At 47.7% G+C, this 18,710-nt stretch overlaps 1 protein-coding gene across 8 annotated transcripts in view; it reads right to left on the bottom strand.

Moving 5' to 3' along the window:
• The window catches only part of diaph2 (diaphanous-related formin 2), a 346,005-nt gene that overhangs the window by 262,133 nt on the left and 65,162 nt on the right, over positions 1-18,710 (bottom strand). For all 8 annotated transcript variants that reach the window (XM_077021911.1, XM_077021909.1, XM_077021914.1 and 5 more), the window contains one exon: positions 286-425. In XM_077021911.1, coding sequence (XP_076878026.1) covers positions 286-425 — 140 coding nt within the window. The remainder of the gene's footprint in view (positions 1-285; positions 426-18,710) is intronic.

Below are 18,710 nucleotides of genomic sequence, written 5' to 3'. Positions count from 1 at the left end.
CCGTGTGTTAAAAGACCCATTGACACATTTCCAATTAGCATCCTAACAGATCCTCCAAGAATGCCGAGCTGAGGAGGACGGCAGCGAAGCGGATGAAGAACCCAGCCCACACACACACACACACACACACACACACACACACCCCCTTCCGGAAGATTCTGCGGCGGCGTCAGTGGTGAGAGTTGCGGAGCGTTAAGACGAAGCGATGTACAGAGGGGAACAGACCAATCCCAGCGAGAGCCGGACTAGGGTTGATGTCCGGAGGCGGAATGGGCGGTAACTGACCTGACAGGGTTGCTGGTCAGGGAAACGCGCAGAGACTCCAGGCAGTTGAGCAGCTTCTCCTCAGCGATTCCGGAGCGCAGCTCATGAACGTATTCCTGAGACGACAGCGTACACTCGTGCTTGCTGTTCCTTAGCCCACCCTGTGGTAACAAGACACATTAGAGAGTCAGTCACCGCAACGCTACACTTAACAGCTTGTCAGGCCCGTCACACATTAATTACAACATCTGTGTCAGACTGGATAACTGCGAGTCTTGGGTATAATTTGAAATGTACAGGGGCAGTAATATAGATGAATAATCCACGGTAAAGTGTTGGGTAACCTTGTGTTTTCAATGTTTCTCTGAGCAGATATGCTTGTGTTGTCCATGTTGAATGTGGAAAATGCACAAACCTACGATAGGTGGTAAATAAACAGAAAACCCATCAAGATTTGTGTATGATCACCGTATATGGTTACAGTGTTGCTCTCATTACACTGGATGATGCACACAACACCTGACCACATGTACAACTCATGTACACACAACACCTGACCACATGTACAACTCATGTACACACAACACCTGACCACATTTACAACTCATGTACACACAACACCTGACCACATGTACACACAACACTTGACCACATGTACAACTCATGTACACACAACACCTGACCACATGTACACACAACACCTGACCACATGTACAACTCATGTACACACAACACCTGACCACATGTACAACTCATGTACACACAACACCTGACCACATGTACAACTCATGTACACACAACACCTGACCACATGTACAGCGTATGCACACACAATACCTGACCACATGTACAACTCATGTAACACACACACACACACAACACCTGACCACATGTACAACTCATGTATACATAACACCTGGCCACGTGTACAACTCATGTAACACACACAACACCTGACCACATGTACAACTCATGTAACACACACACACACACACACACACACACACACACACACACAACACCTCACAAGCTCCCTCAGAACCACACAAATCAAGGAGTTGATCTTTAAATTCAAATATATCAGTAATTAGTATTAGACCCTATAACAAATGTGAACAAATGTGAATTTTAAACTCTGATTAATACCATGATTACATTTTGCTTCTGGTGACCCCTTTTAACCCACAGACACACACTAATCAAACACAGAATACATCATCAAAACCTTCCAGTATGATATTTAAAGTACATTTTTATTTTACAAAGAATATGCAACTATGAGCACTACCACCAACAGAGAATGTGAATATTTTTTTAAACGTGCTCATCCTCACTTATGGTAGGGAAGAGCAAAACCTGGGGATACAGTGAAGACAGCTGATTTGTAGAGAGAACGCACCCCAGCCTCCCAGCAGTGCCCCAGTCACCAGCAGGTGAGAATGATTACCCACACTCCCCCTCTTCAGGCGCCCTTCCTCCTCCAATCAGCACACTTCCCACCCACGGTCCTGACAGTTACACAGCTACCAGCTTGACAAGACAGCAAGAGCTGTATGACGCTAATTCCAGAATTTTCCCATTGTGAACAAAAACACATCTAACCCCCCCCCCCCCAAATAATGATCTCGGCTGGGGGTGTTTAGTTTTACATCCTGGTTATGGGTGTCAACTAAATGTGTAATCAAACTGCGTGATTTTAGCTGTTACACACTACTGGGTTAGCGACATCGACGCTTGGCCCGTCACACGGGACTGAATGAGGCACACTGCCAAATGTTTCTCTACTGTCCCGCAGACCCTTCCTGCCTTTGCTCCTAACTCCTGCAGACAGGCTAATGCTAAATGGATCTGTTTGGGGCCGAGAGGACCTGCAATATGTTCAAATCTAAAGAAAGCCACAAATTGCCTGAAGAGATAGAGGCAGACAGTCTGCCAGCCCTCATACATACTGCGGGCCATAAGCAGACACCAGTGTATCTTTGTGTTTTAGCGAACCTGCTCCAGGTTACAGGGTGAAGATTCTCAGCTTCTCAGAAAAAGAAACCAAAACCCATGTATAAACGGAGGGCACCTTTTGTTTGGTCATGCCATTGTAACATGTACTGAAACAACACTGCCGAGGTAGCCGTGGTCACCCTGGAGACAGGTCGACATGGGTTTAGTCAGGACAGCCTGTGCAAATCCATCGTGATTGGCTGCCGCGATTCGAGAATTAAGCGACATCGTCTCGTCTCAAGCAGGGGAGTCCAATCAAGACGAGGCGGCGCCGCGGGAGGCCTCCTCATCTTATCTGCTCCACAAGATTCTTCTGGCAGGGGTGTGCAAGTGCACCGTGCTAATGACGACACGTTCTCCCTTCTTTTGTTTTCAACAATAACGTTGAGTCACAGGTTTCTGCTAGCATCCCAGTCTCCCTCTGAAGACGCAACGTTCTAAAAGAGCAGAACGCAAAGGCGAACGAGCCAACCAACAGCTGAATTCCAGCAGACAGGGAGAGAAATATGGTCATGAGCGTGCCCACAGCATCGGGGAAACTCGCCCAAACTCCCTCCGCCGCACTCCGCCAAGGAGCTAGCCATCGCTAGCCAGCTGCTTGAAGAGGCCCACACAGAGACCGCAGCACAAGTTTACATGCCAACATGTGGCAACTGGCCACGGACATGCAGTGAAGCCTACAGTGGTTGAGATGCGCCATCATCTATAGCTTCACATGGATCAGGGCCAGCGGACGAGGTGGACAGTTTTTCTGGAGTTTTAAGCCTTTATTCATTGCAGTAAAATAGTTTTCATTTATAAACCACCCATGATATTACAATAGCTCAATAAACAGATAAGTGTGAACAAACATCTTTCTGACCATCACTCTGGCTCTGTGCCAGAAAAGCCGTACAGTATCTAACGGTATGAGAAAGGAAGGACACGGCCAACTTCACACCCTCCTTAGACACATCCGAGTGTTTCATTTCATCTACAGGCTACACCTTGCAGTGAGTTACCGAGCTTCTCAAAGAACACTAAACCTTTTGTAAAAGTGGAGATTCGAGGGGAGTTATTTAGCCCGTACTTTATTATCCGACGCCCTCTCTAACCCTCGTCTATTGGATATTCTAAAAATCTTTTCCTTACACTCTTGAGAGAATTAAGTCATGTAGTCTGAAGTCGATCTGCCCCTCCCCCCGTACTCCAGCCCCATCTTAACCTCTGCTTTAATTCCTCTTGATCTGGCTTCGACTGAAGATCGCTCAATTCATCTCTCTCCCTCTTTCTGTCGGTCTCGGGGGTGACTTTGAGAGGGAATCTGAAGGATGCTGACATGACCAGCCTGCCTTTACCTGGCAAACAGAAGGCGGCGGCAGTGTGAGGGGGATGAGTTCTTTCTCCTCATTATTCTGCATTTCTATTGCAGCCTGTGGCTCTCTCTGGACCGGCTCGCCTCAGCAGCGTGTACCTGCCAAATGCACAGGCCATGTAAAAGCACTTCCCTGCTGAGTTAACAAATAATGGCTATTAACTCCTAGGTGTCTCTGCCATGTTTTAAAATGTTTAAACGGACCTATATAATGTTCAAAAAATAGTCTGTACCCTGACGTTTTAATTTCACACACACATTTCATTAGAGAATCCCGAGTCCCTTCAGTCCAGATACAGTGCAGCTGGTTTAACTGACCTTTACTTCTGCAAGGCAAAGACAGGCCATAATACACTGCCTAATGACCCTGGTCAATCCCATTCTATGGGATGATATCAGCATTATGGCAGACCACACTGAGCCTGCAGACAGTCAGACCCTCTCCATTCTAGTAATTGGGCTCCTGCTCTTAGCTGCGCAAACCCACCCAAGAGACGCTATCACAGAGTCAGAGTCTGAGACAGAGGACAGAGAGAGGGGAGGAAGTGGCTGTGTGTGTGTGTGTGTGTGTGTGTGTGTGGTGGTGGAGTTAATAGAGAAATTACTGCTTTACTGTACATATATGTCCCTTATACCTTATATCCTTATATCACCTCATCACCTACTTATATTGAATCTGTATTTCTCGATAACAGCATTTTTTTGACAGAGACAATAGAGCCATGAACAGTCCCTTCAGTGAGCCTGTCGCTTTCACTTTGGGACAAGGACATTGCTAGCTGCCCCCCCCCCCCTCTTTGTTGTCTAGGCAATATCCTGGGAGAGAGGCAGAGCTGTAGACCCGGCCTGCCCCTTCACCTAGAATCCAACACCACTGGACGGGCCAGACCGCGCCCAGATCAGCTTTGTTCCGCAGACACTTCGACAACGCTGCACCAGACTGCATGGTAGACGGCCGAGCTGCCAGACCTCTGACGGTCTGCAGCTCCAATAGGTGCTCGTGCTGCAGCCACTGAAAGGTGTAATTACACGGTGATGGAGGCAGAAGACGATAATGCTGCAGACATTGCGGATGCAATTTACCTCAGTGTGAGTCCAGTGTACTGGAATGATCACGTTAAATTACAGTCTGTATTGTGTATGCCATTTTAACGGAGCTAATCTGATAACCTCACTGTTGCTCAACGCCGCCCCCCCCCACCCCCCCACCAAGCTGTCTGTGACCTTACAGAACACCTCAGTGATCACAGTGAGAAGTCAATGTTAATATCACTCATTATTAGCAGAACAAATATTTCTACATAATAATATCTACAAATCTTTTTTTTCCTACAATACAAACTCACAAATGCGCATATTTAGTTTTAAAGAGAAGAACATGACATAAAAATTATACTGTATTTACCTAAACATTTTAAAGAATTCAGCCATATTAACAATCTTTTGCCCTTTCATGAAAATACCTCCCTACCCCAAAAATACAATAAAATAATAATAATAGATCAGGAATATGCGGGATTTTAATTACCATTTCTTTGTACATATGTGATTAATGAAAATGACAAAAGTGCCCCACTGATCTTTTGAGAAATAATACAGATACAATCTCAGCAATTAGTGCACATCAAACCATATCAAAGCCAAGTGGTGGCAATTATTTTACTCCTTAATTTACTGCTCATTAGTGTTTGATTGACAGACTTACAGAAGGGAGCTTACAACTCACAGTACAAGAACAAACAAAACCAAAGACAAACACACACACATATGCACGCACGCACACACACGCGCACACACACACACACATACACACGCACGCATGCACGCACACGTACGTACACACACACATTTTTATGCCTTGGAAGGAGGTGAAGAATAAATATATCATGCACACATTATAAACAGGTAAACTGCCTCAGACTTTTAAGCCCCTGGCCTAACTGCATCCTCAGAGAACCCAGATGCTTTGGGTTTCATGGTTTACTGAAATACCCTTTCATTTTTAAAAAGTGAATTATCGGCACCATTTTCTGGTTCTGACAAGGTAGGTTACCTGTTTTTTTCTCTGTTTCTTCACACACACACACACACACACACACACACACACACACACACACACACACACACACACACACACACACACACACACACACAAAAATGTTCACATGATGCACAAGCACACACATTTGTGCGCATACACACACACACACACACACACACACACACACACACACACACACACACACACACACACACACACACACACACACACACACACACACAGTGTGTTTGTGGCAGCTCCTTAGGACAGAAAGGTCAGCTAAAGCATGGCTCAGTGGAGATGGGCGGACGGTGGCCCCGTGGGGACCCCCCATGGACAGCCCCTGCTGCTCGCTGATAAGCCCACATGATGAGTCCAGGGAGCAGAGGTTCCTGCAGGCTGGGTACAGCCTACCACCACACACAGTCCTGCTCTTTCTCCCCGAACACAGAGAGCCTGTCCCATGGGTAACGTGGCCTCACTGCCTATAACGGAGGACAGCCACCGTGCCAGGAGACAGCAAGATGGGGCTGAGCTGACAGCATATACGCCTGTCTGTCACCATCACACACCCAGGAGGTTAAAGGCGCTCAGTGTCATTACAGCTGCTGTGGACGGGGCTCAAGGACATTCCGGTTCTTCCACACAGTAAGGGCACACTCACTGCTCGGAGGAGTAGGAGTAGTAGGAGGAGTAGAAGAAGAAGAAGAAGGATGAGGAGGAGAAGAAGAGGAAGGAGGAGAGGAGAATATGATGAAGAGGAGAAGAAGAAGAAGGAGAAGAAGGAGAGAATAGGAAGAGGAGGAGAAGAAGAGGAAGATGAAGAAGAAGGTGAAGAAAAGAAGAAGAAGAAGAAGGAGGAGGAGAAGAAGAGGAAGAAAATGAAGAAGAAGAAGGAGAAGGAGGAGTTGGAGGAGGAGGATGGCATCTGGCCAACCTGAAAGTGTTAAGTCATTAAAGCCTCCAGCAATTACTGAAAAGAAAAATAAACCAGCCACCCTACACTATCTGTGTAGTATAACACGACACACATGCTGATCAGGTCAGAAGAGACTGGGCTGAGGAACTATAGGAAAATAAAATCCCAGGGTTTCCTTTAGAGCAAACCCAGGGATTGGTTCGCAGCCAAGGCATCAGCAGCAGGACCACAAAAGTAACAACACACTCGAGAAGAAGTGTCCTTCTAAGCCGCGCTGCAGACGCACTGGCGACATAATGCTACGTTCTTGCCATTAGGCAGACAAAGGGCGACCCAAATACGGCCCACAATAGCTTGTATAGGAAGTTTAATGGCACAAAGTCGCGGCCACCAGCGAGATCCAACGCTCCCACATACAAGCCAAATCCACTGAAGCGGGTCAGAACCACTGAAGCAGGCCAGAACCACTAGACTAGCAACAAGCAGTGGAAGGCTTTTATATCACCCACCTGATGCCATGAAATTTCAGGTCTACCATTTAAAGAAAACGATAAAAAAAGACTTTTGTGCTTTTATGGGACATTTTGGAATTTTAACCAATAATAATAATAAAAGACAGCACTTACAAAGAGAGGTTAACTGGGGGAAGAGTTTAATTTTTCAGAGGGTTGATCTTCATGCTGCACTGCCCAAATGTTGCCAGCACTACTCAAAATGAAACACTCAAACATTACGGGCATTAAAAACCGTAGACTCAATGAAACCTTAAGAGCCATAAAAAGGAAAATAAGCAAACAGTAATGGACTTAAATGTGCTAAAGCTAATTTAGTAGCCTTTCAAAGCAAGGAAGACTTATAGTGACTGCATTAAGAAATAAAAATATAGGCTATGGTCAGATTAGAAGTCTCAAATGCCTGAGTCCAACTTTTGACCTCAGTTGTTCAATTTGAATCTTGACGGACCACATCGTACCTGTACCCGTCAGTAACGCCAACACACCTGTCCACTAAAACGGCACATGTGCGCGTTGATATTCTTGGGTGATCTGCGTTAGCAATGACAACATAGTATACATGTATATATGTATGTATATATGAAATCTTAAAACCCATGAAAACATGCATATGCTCATGTGTACACTGCATGTTGCTCTGGAGGATGAGTTGGTGGGCGCGGTCTGGGTGAGGGGCCAGACGGCTACTCTCATCGCTGGCACTGGTCTTTTCCACTGTTGCTTTGCTGTGCCAGGCACACGCGTACCCCCCCCCCCCCCCCCCCCCCCAATCAAGAAACCCAAACAGAAACACAAATATGAATTCCAGTCCTGACTCACTCATGGTCATGAATCTGATGCAACACTGCATACGATAGTGGCTCGGCTCTGATTTGAAATATGTAAACATCAGATCTATTTCTCATAAAAGCAGAATATAAATAAAAAATACGTTTTAGACTGTGGCAGCGTTACCCCAAAGAGAGCGGGTTAAAACATACTCTAGTTAAAGAAGATTCTTTAAGGTTCTTTACAGAAAGAGTATGTAAATCCTCCAAATGAACTAAAGTAAATGATGTGAGTGACTCGCGGTTTGCCATCCTGACAAACTACAGAATCCTTTTAACATCTTATGAATGTGTGGGGGTGTCACCGGGTCACGATGATGTTCGCGTCTAGAGTCTTAAATGCCTACACCACAGCAAGGACAAGTGTTGGCATGCAGAAGACATCCTGCCTTCTTTGTGTGTGTGTGTGTGTGTGTGTGTGTGTGTGTGTGTGTGTGTGTGTGTGTGTGTGTGTATGCACAGATTGTGAGCTGAGACACTGACAAGACCTGCTCCAGGTAATAACACATATTCCCCTGTGCACCTTTGCTGAACTGCTACAGCCATGGCAGGGCAGATAACAGGCAGGGCACCGACACAGAGTGAACATGTGAGTGTGAAGAGTGCTCACCGTGCACCCTCTCCACAGCACACTACTGGGCACGAGGCAACAGTTCAACGCAGACTGGCACAGCCATTCTAAGTGTGAATACGCGTGACTTTTAAAATTTCATATAAATCATTCGCAAAATCCTTAACCACAGGGGAGATGGTGCTGGTCACTCCCAGCTGAGACACTTAGAGCGGCGCTGGGGGGGAAGTGCAGAGAGCCCTGGGGGGCAGCTGGAGGAGCACAGCCTACAGCAGGAGATAAGGAGCTGGGAGGTGTGGAGGTCCAGAAGGTGAACGAAATCAGACCGTTATTTGCAAATAAAATTAGGCCATTCCGAACTTCTGTTAAAGAAACTTGAAAGAGGCAATCAGCATAAAGGAAAAAAAACACTGCTTTCCAAAATGGCTTTTCAAGAAATCTTTTGATGCTTTTGATTAAGATATATTGAAATATCAATAAAACATTATTTGAGCCAGTGATATCTAAACACCTCTGAGTGCAACTCTGAAATTCATAGAAAGACAGGAGGAGGACAAAACCGACCTGCTCCAAACAACTTGAGGGTGTTGACTGATAAATAAAATAAATTCCGGAGATGAGGGGTAGCTCAATAAGCATGGCAAATGAAGACATTAATAAAAGATCTGCACATCAAAGGCTGCTCTTCATGAAAATGCATTTGTGTAACACTGTGAGATAAGAAGAACACATATTTGTGGTTTAATTTAACAATGCATCATCCCACTAATACGCATTTCAGACAACGGTGCATGTTTTAAAGCAAAAATCTGAACCTTTCAACTCGGTGTGGAATCACCATGTGATGGAATTTATGAATTTCCCCTTGTAAGCGCCTCGTATTTGTGTGATAAATATAAAATTTGTCGAAAGTGAAAGGTCACATTTGCCCCCGACACAGGTCACGAGCTGGGCAATCTAATTAGCGTGTTCAGATCATAAACAAACATGTTGGGTTGTTTGATAAAATTTCACATTTTAACATGAAAAGAAGGTCTTAGACAGTTGAGACAAATATTGTAATTTCCAAGCCCTAACAAATTCTGGACATGCATTACTGATTTCCGCCTCATTTTTCTTTCGGTCTTGGCTGATAGAATACGTCCTAAAACCTGGAGAAGACATCAGAGAACAAGCAGCGCTGAGATAGCACAACTCCGACACGGATATACTCTTAACGAGGCTTACTCCGAGACTGTCTGCCTCAACACCACCATCAGACAAAATGTATCTACGACTTCATTTTTGTCTAATTGGAATGCAGGTAATATGTCTAGCACGAGGACGGTTTGAGACGTGCTTCTGACGCCACCGCCGTCTCTGTGCAGCGCCTTCTACCACAGAAACCTAGCTGGCAGCATTCTCTTCCCCTCCGAGACAAGGAGTAAACATTTTAAAAAAACAAACTCCGCTTGCATGACAGAACCACTGTGATTCTGCTCTGACAGACACAGTGAGCAATGCAAATGAGGGCTTGGAAAAGGTGGCTTGACTGTTTTTTTGAATCTTGTTGTAAACCACCATTTACATGCATACACTGCTTTTGTCTAATTAGGGGAGTGAAAGCAATCCAAAATCTGTAAAATAGATGAACTTTGTTATATCGTTTACAATTCTAATAAATGACTTTGAAAGTAAATGTATTTCTTCTTCCACCCAAGGGAAAGAAAAGCCTATTCTCGAGTATGCAAATCGAGTTCTGTAAATGAAGGCTGTAAATCTAAACCAGCCAATGAACAGCTGGTATCTTCACAATTTCTTTTTTTTTTTTTCGCTTTTGAAAGAAATGACAAGCTCTCCCTGCCTACACAGGAGCTCCCACATAACCTCCAACTGATGCGGTGTGTTGCGAGACAGCCCGGTGCCAGCCTGCTCCGGGCAGGTGCAGAGTTCTACACACTGCCCTGGAACACACCGCGCCCGGCTGCTTGACTCATCATATAGAAGAAGTCAATTGGACTCGGCTCAAACTGAAAAGGTCCTGGTGGGCATCTCCCATGCAATATGCATGGGAGCACGAGTACAGGCAGACTTGACCTTCACCGCTGCCTTGAAGGGCAAAGGAGCCTCATCGGAACGAGCTGCACTTTTTAGCATATCCACACAATGTCATGTGTGAGTAAACAAGAGGCCCAGTGAAAAGGTAAATCACAGCGGATCTTATTTGGGCTTAGGCGGACTGGCAGTTGCATTGATTGCAGTGTATGGGTCTAATGAACTCTACTCTTTGCTCTGCCTCTCTCGCTCTCTCCTGCGCGGAGACAGAAGAGGCCCAGTAACAAGCTAACTAAACTGGAGGAAGGGAGAGGGGAAATAAATGAGCGAGCCTTCTGATGTCAGCTCTGGAACACTGGCAGGCTGCTGACTCTTTCTTTCACAGTCCACCTTCCTCCTTCTGTGGAGAGCGAACCCAGATAACACAGGTAGCTCGCGCGAGCCGGCCCGAACACCGCTCGACCCGCGTTGGCTCGCGCCACTAATTCAACCCGACCGCGTTCCCAGAGGCACGGCAAACAAAGTCTTCTCCATCATCCGCTGTTTACAGCAAATGATCCGAGGCCTTCGATTTCAGACCCAGCAGCCCGGGCCGAGAGGAGGAAAATCAAGAGAACAGCACAAGTTCTCCGCCAGTGGGCCAGCACGGCGCACAGACAGCTGGGGAGTCAGGAGAGCCAGGGAGAGCGACACAGAGTGATGAAGGGATAGGGGGATACAGAGAGAGGGAGAGAGAGAGAGAGAGAGGGAGCCGTAACACAGAGACAGACAATCAAACAACCAAACAGGGGGAGGGGAAAGACGCAGGGGGAGACAGCTTAGCTTAGTGATGGCGAGCGTAGCTAGCGCAGTGAATTAACCACCGGCAGCTAAAGTCATGTCCCTGCAGGGGAGTGGCAGAGCTGTGCAGCGATGGCAGATGATGTTCCGATGCTGGTCCACCGGGCCGCCGGGCTCGGGAGTGGAGTTCCACCATGATTAATGGTGCTACAGCAGAGCAGACGAGGTTTCAGTCTCTCTGCCGGGGCTGCGCATCTCCCAGCCGCGGCGACCGGGACGCGGTGCCGCCCGGCATCGCGTACATGCGGGAAGCAAAACCCGAAGCTCTCCAACATGCGTAAACACATGCACGCATTCGTGCACAACCCCGAGCACATCTGCATAGGTGAGCAGGCACGTACGGGCAGGCAGCCTTACCTGTGCCTGAGGAACCCCCGAACACAGTAAGTCAGGCACCACACAAATGTGTCAGTTCCACTGCATTATTTAGCTCACATACCTGGACAGGGTCACGTTTGTTTTATCTCTCTGCTGTTTTCCCACAGAGGAATAACTTCAAATTGTTCGGAGGTGTCAAGGCAGACAAAAGACTTGTGCTATTAGAGAGCAAATATTCATGTTTTGCCCATATCTTCCCACCTGATAAGTCTGACAGGATGGGCACTCTTTGGTTTTCCATCGGAACATGCAGACGAAGCAATGGATCTCTAACTTGAAAGACCTATTCTCCTAATCAGCTCTTATTGGACTCATACAGCCTGAGATCTGGGCAAACAAAAGCCATTTCTCTTCATATCCACACCATTAAATCACTTCCATCTTAGTCCTCCGTCCACTCAATAGTACTAGAAATACCTATTCATCACCAGCGCTGTGCCGGCTCCCACCTATTAACCGACGTGGAGATCTTTAACTGCCTGTAAATGAAAGCCCCCAACTTCGGAAGGCCTGCGTCAGCAGCTTGGCTACGGGCAGGCCTGGCATGAGCACTCCTACAAAAGCAAGATTAATTAGCCTGTTGAATGGAGACTTGTCTGGGCCGTGGCGGCTTGCCTGGTCCACAGCCGGCGCCACGCTGGCTCCGGGGCCCCCCGAGGACTCGCAGGGGGGCTGCGGAACCCAGGAGTGGGCCTTCGCAGTCAGCTCGGCCCTGAGCAGGGGACGTGCTGAAATAAGATGGAGGTGCTCGTTTGGAGAGCCCCGAACAGCAAACAGAGGCGCTGCGCTGACAGTGAGCAGGTGAGGCAATCGGTCTTTGTTAAGGCTCGAGGTGATTTGCTAATGAAGTGGGGTGAGGAATATGAGCAAACATGCCACACCTGCAGAACATTTGAAGCAGGTGATCCATTTTATTAGAGTTAATGATTGTCTACTGAATACAGATGGAAAATAATATTTCTAAACAATACGAACATGCATACAAGTGCGCGGCATACTGCAGCCCATAAATTAGCATCTGCATATGAAGGTGGTTATAGGGAAGACAAAGAATCCGTATTTGTTGGTAAGCAGATGTTTGTGTGCGAGTGCGTCCACACGCTGGGGGGCGGCGCTGACGAACTGAGCGACAGGCGTGACCTTTCCACGCCGAGCCCATGTCCATCTCTCGCCCCAAACGCCACGCCCGAGACCGCTGAGGTCTCAGTCATCGCTCCTTAGCCGCACGAGCGTGCTCCGACAGGGGCCGCACGCCAGCCCGCGACCCCCACGGAGGCCACGGAGGCCGCGGGGCCCGAGCGGAGGTGCCGGCCGAGCCGCGTGAAAAATAAAACACCTAATGCCTGCAGATAGAAGCATTCATCAACAAGGGAGACACGCCTGCCTCTCCCAAAGCCGGCTGTACCATTAATCCTTTAAGCACAAGATATGCATGCAGCGTTCTCTCACTACAAATACAGGCATCTGGAATGCACAAGATGTTTCAGTTTGTGCCAGCGTGTTTGCTCCCTCCCGAGCCACGCTGCCGCTCCTGCGGGCCTCTCTCCACGCGGTTTATTTGGCATCGCCGTCGCTGGTCTTTTGACAGACAGCGGACCGGGCCCCTGCGGAACCGAAAGCAGGTCCGGGTCACCACCCTGGGACGCGACTGCCGTGCTAACCGGCAGAAAGCAAGCAAACCAGTTCACCTCGGGGGGTGAGCACCGGGGGGCCAGTCTGGATAATGATGTTACTCCCACTGGATAATCAGAGCCTCCGTCCGTCCGGCGTCCAGAAGTCAGAGGCAGAGTCATGCGGCCGGAGGTGCAGACGGACATTAGAGGTTTCCCAGCACCGCCATCCTGCTCCGCCTTTCCTCCATCTCTCATTCAGATGCAGACAATGGTGGGGAGGATGACTCAGAAGAAGGGAGACAGAATCCTAAAGGTTCGCTACAGAGGGATTTGTTGAGAGCTTGGATACATGGTAATGAGGCCCAGGAACACAGATAGTCTGCACACTGAGGCAAAGTGGGTGGAAACACAATATGAACAAACCTCAACTTCAAATGTTTACCCTCGGCTGCTCTAATTGCACCCTACACAAAATGACTCAACCAGCATGTTACTTGCACCAGACTCATGAGCCTTTGACAGTGCTATCTTTGTACCGAATCCCCTGTGCTTTGTTCTCCGTGCTCAGACACTTGTGTGTGCTTTATTTATTTATTTTTATTTTTTTTGGTGGATATGTAGCTAACAACGGGGCATCCACCAGTGGGGAACACCTCTCAGGTACGCTCGCCACGCTCGGCCCCACCACAAGAGCTCATGGGGTCCTCTGTGGACGTCATGCTGTCACTCCTCAGATGGACCCAAGCAAACTTGAAGTACAACTCTGTTTTCTTCCGTTGCTTCTTACCACAGGGCCCTGCGTACCTCGGCTCCATGATAGCGCACCACCGTCGCGCTGCAGTGGCGACAATAAGACGACGGGTGAACCCGGAAGACAGACAGGCACCAGCGGGATAATGGACCGGACTGTTAGACAGGCAGAGTGCGCTGCTCACTGAGACGTGCCTCCCCAGTGGGGGCCGCCCGCCGCCGTCTCCTCCTCCCACCGGCGCTTTTTGAGGGGGCGTACAGTGGGCCCGAGGCCTGTCAGGCGTGGTGGGGTGCCCGCGGTGGGGGAGTTGGCTCTATTTTGGTCAACTTGGGCACCTCGGTCAGCAGGGCTCCCACACAGAGGCAGTCCTGTGCAGGCAGCTCTCCTGAGCACCAGCGGTGACCCGTGAGGTAGGATGAAGCCCCGCCCCCTTTCCTGAAGCTCAGTTCCAGCTCGATCTGCTGCAGCAGCCTGAGTGTCTGGACTTCCAGACCCTGGAGACATGGAGCAGGTTCGGAGACAATGGAGGGGGAGAGACAACACGGTCTCCACGGGAAGAGACAAGCCTGTTTCTTTACACAAGCAAATGCCTGTGTTGTTTGTGATCTCTTTATCGAGCAATCTACTCCATTCGTTTTCTCGGCCGGTCTTTCTCTATTCAAACAAATGCACAGGGAGATGATGGAGTAAGAGAGGAACCCAAAGAGAAAATGCTACTAAATATGCATGACAAGTAAGGCTGCAATAAAGTGAGGACAGATGTTTGATGATTTCAGCAGCAGGTGAACTCTTATGACTGTGTCTGACTCAGACATAATACATTATCCAACTACATGCAGATTCTTTCAAGACATGATCGGACTGCATAATGCTTCAGTAATGAGATTTGGGGGAAATGTGTGTTTCTACCCAACTAACAGCTTACGGGGGAAATCGACGTGCACAAATCACGTTACATTTAGAAACATGTTTGGCTGTTTGTATTGGGGAAAAGGAGTCTTCACCATTTTTATGCTTACCATTTGTCATAATTAGATAAAGACAAACAAGGATCTGAACATGTCATTAAAGATGTACATTACACAGAATTACATCTCATTAACAAAAAATTCAAGTGGTTTCTTTATCAAACACGCCAGGTTTTTGAACCACTTGCTTTCAAGGTGTTTAACAATCTGCACATTATTTGTAAATGTGTGGAAGAACTCCAGGTTACGCGCATACACAGACTTATTTCTGACTCACAAAATTTTGAAACTTTAAACGCTTGTTCTGCGGTGGCCTGCACATTCTGAAGAAGGTGCTCGATGGCGGTCTGAAAGCTCTGCCACCTGACCCAACACCCTACATCACCACAGGGTCAGGTAAGAACCCTACATCACCACAGGGTCAGGTAGGAACCCTACATCACCACAGGGTCAGGTAGGAACCCTACATCACCACAGGGTCAGGTAGGAACCCTACATCACCACAGGGTCAGGTAGGAACCCTACATCACCACAAGGTCAGGTAGGAACGCTGGGCGTTGAATACATGAGAAAAAAAAAACAAATATAAAAAACAGATGGAGAGGGAAAAAAGAATATTTACTGCAGATGCTTCCTGCCTTTTACCCCCAATATGTGCAAAGAGGAAAATGGATGGGAAAGCACATTACTGTCGATCAATAGCTACAAATATTAACGCAGACCTGCCCAGCCTTCCCCGTCTTTCCCAGCGTGTTGGAAGGCTGCCATACTGACAGTCTGTTCTGCTCTACGGCCCTGTCCGTCACTCTCTAATCATCACAAACACACCTGCCCACACAAGCGGCTGCAAACGCACATGCACGCACACAACGCCAAAACGTAGCAGGATGCAAGAAAGTAGGCGTGGCATGAATAGCCAGAGAGATTGTAATGAATCGTAGGTCTGGCTCCTGTTTCAATCATGGAGTGAAGGTACACTGAAGCCCCAGTGCCCTGTGGCCCTCGGGGGTCATGGTGATGCAGCGTGCGCAGGGCGTGCGCAGGGCGTGCGTAGGGCGTGCGTAGGGCGTGCGTAGGGCGTGCGCAGGGCGTGTGCAGGGCGTGCGTAGGGCGTGCGCAGGGCGTAACTTCCTCCGTGTGCTGTGGAGCAGCATGGCCATCTCTGCCTAAAGATCTAATCCTAATCCTGCTTGGTTTGTGTTTCACAAGCATGGAAGAATAGGAGTGCTCTGTTCTTTATCTATAATGACTTCAATTTTTTACAATGAATAGCCTCTCGGTAGGCATTTTGTGGTCGACTGCAAAGACTCATCACCAAATCAGCAATATCATCTTGGCTAATAACTGCCTGAGGTCTCCCAGTTGTTATCATCAAATAAATGTTTATCAATTTCAAATTACCCTCACATCACCAGGGTCGAAGCTTTGATTGGTCCTTCTCTAAATCCGCGGCCGCACGAGGCACGGCAACGCGGGGTATCCGCCTGTTCCCGCCGCGCAAGGCGGCCGCCCCGAAAAGACTTGAAAGGACTCGGCGGGCCGGCGAAGGTCGTGGCTGGACCACATTTCCATTCGGTGAGACACCCTGACTATGACATCAGATCCCTGCGATAAGGGCAGGGTCTGGAGTGCTCCACCTCTTCCGGGGGGAGGGGAGACAGCCTTCCCCCACCCCGCACGCGCTCAGATCGTCTCTTCCTGGTCGAGATCGAGGCATCGCGATTAACATGCGAAACGGTCGGCCTAGCCGGCCACGCGCCAGTGACGCCGATGATATTCTCCCCGTGGACACAAATTCCCATGAGTCTAATCACCAGAATACAAAGAGCGCTGCAGGAAACCGGGGCCGTACAGGAGAGGAGCCTGTACGCTCAGCTGAGGAGATCTCAGAGTGACACGCTCTCGTCCAGCAGTGTGTGGTCAATGGGGCTATATAAACTCCATAAACTCATAGATAATGTGGCGCTGGTTAGTGGGCAAGCGTGAAGAGGTTTATCATACCGTAAATGAGCACAATTGCCTATTCAGTTCAATGAAATATGACAAGGACACGAGTGAAAGCCCTCAAAGCACTTGTGCTGTACCATAAAAAGTGATTTTACCTTCAAGGGGGGGGGGGGTTGCTGACATGAATGAAGAGGAGAGAATTAACAAGTCCTCTTGAACTTTCTACTGACACACTTCTACAACAAATCTGTCTTTGCTCAAGCCCCTCATTGGTGCCATTAGGAATTTCTAATGAAGATTTCCTCCAATCTGCCTGATCACAGGGAGTATTACTATAGATTTCCCCTGGTGAGTGCGTGCAGGAGAACTCTAGTACAGACTGAGCTTCTGCCCCCCAGCTGCCAAACGCATCTCGATTCCCTAATGAAGTCAGCAGCTCCAAAACAATGGAGTAATTGACAACTATTCCACAGAGCTTTCCAGAAAGGTCCGTTTGAATATGAGATGCAAATAACACACTATCAAAAAATCGTAAAATAAAAAGCTAAATAGAAGCAAGTAAACAGGCTCCCTGAATAATAAACAATTGTTTAGCTATATCTTGAAAACATTATCAACTAACAAACGACACTTCAGGACTTCTGAGATAAACACTTCACCTTCAGAGTTCATACAAACACACCCCTGTTCACTGAACAGCACGTATCAGATGATGGGGGTCTTAAATAAGATAAGTGATCATTCAGTATGAGCATAACATAAGATGAAGGTGTAAAACTAAATACGTATGGCAACCTAGACCTGGCCTCAGATCTTAGTGACTCAACATTTATACAAGATATCACTTCTGGCTGAATGATTCACTTTACTATAATGAATTGGGGGTCTGCAGGAATAGCTAGATCGTTTGGTATTATAGCAGAGAAACATGGTATGAAATAACTAGAGTGGGGTGTTTAGCATTTTATATGCGATTTGTTGCTTGTTTTGTAGCATTAATGAAATAAAAAATATTAAGCAGCAACACCATCATAAGAGTTAGTTGAAATTGTTAAACTGCTGAGTTGTACAGCCTGATTGATTGCCTGCAGTTAAGAAAGTTCAAAAAAGTGTGGAAGCTCAAACACACACACACACACAGAGAGAGAGAGAGAGAGAGAGAGAGAGAGAGAGAGAGAGACACACACCACAACACCCAAACAGAATATTAAGGCACTTTCATTTAACTTTTTAAATACCTAGTGCTGCAATAGCAGCGAGTGACCACAGAGGGCAGGTTCCTCTGTCTGGGGTCCCCAGCGTGTCCACCTGCACATCCGACGTAGGAAGCACGTCTACACTGCTGCGCACGCCGTCTGCTGTCTTCACCACTGGAGGTGTCATTCTTTCCAAATCTGTGACACGGCTGTGTGTGAGACCAGCGAATGGCGCCCTAACACTTGCCCATCACTATCAAAGTTTATTACAGTTCATACCCTTGCCACCAGCAGAGTAATGACATTTGGCCAATCCTATCAAACCCAGGAAAAAACCTGCGGGTATAAATCAATGCCCCTCCACCTGCTCCTCACATCCATTATTTAGGGCCCGTTTTCAGATCATATTAGATACCAGGCCTTCAGAACAGAAGCATGTGTTTCTGAGCAAAAACATCCCTGCCAACCTACAACCTCCCCAGAGGCGTGAAAAACAG

The sequence above is a fragment of the Brachyhypopomus gauderio genome, chromosome 11 (assembly GCF_052324685.1).
Source record: "Brachyhypopomus gauderio isolate BG-103 chromosome 11, BGAUD_0.2, whole genome shotgun sequence".
Classification (NCBI taxonomy): domain Eukaryota; kingdom Metazoa; phylum Chordata; class Actinopteri; order Gymnotiformes; family Hypopomidae; genus Brachyhypopomus; species Brachyhypopomus gauderio.
This window is presented reverse-complemented; position numbering and strand designations above follow the sequence as displayed.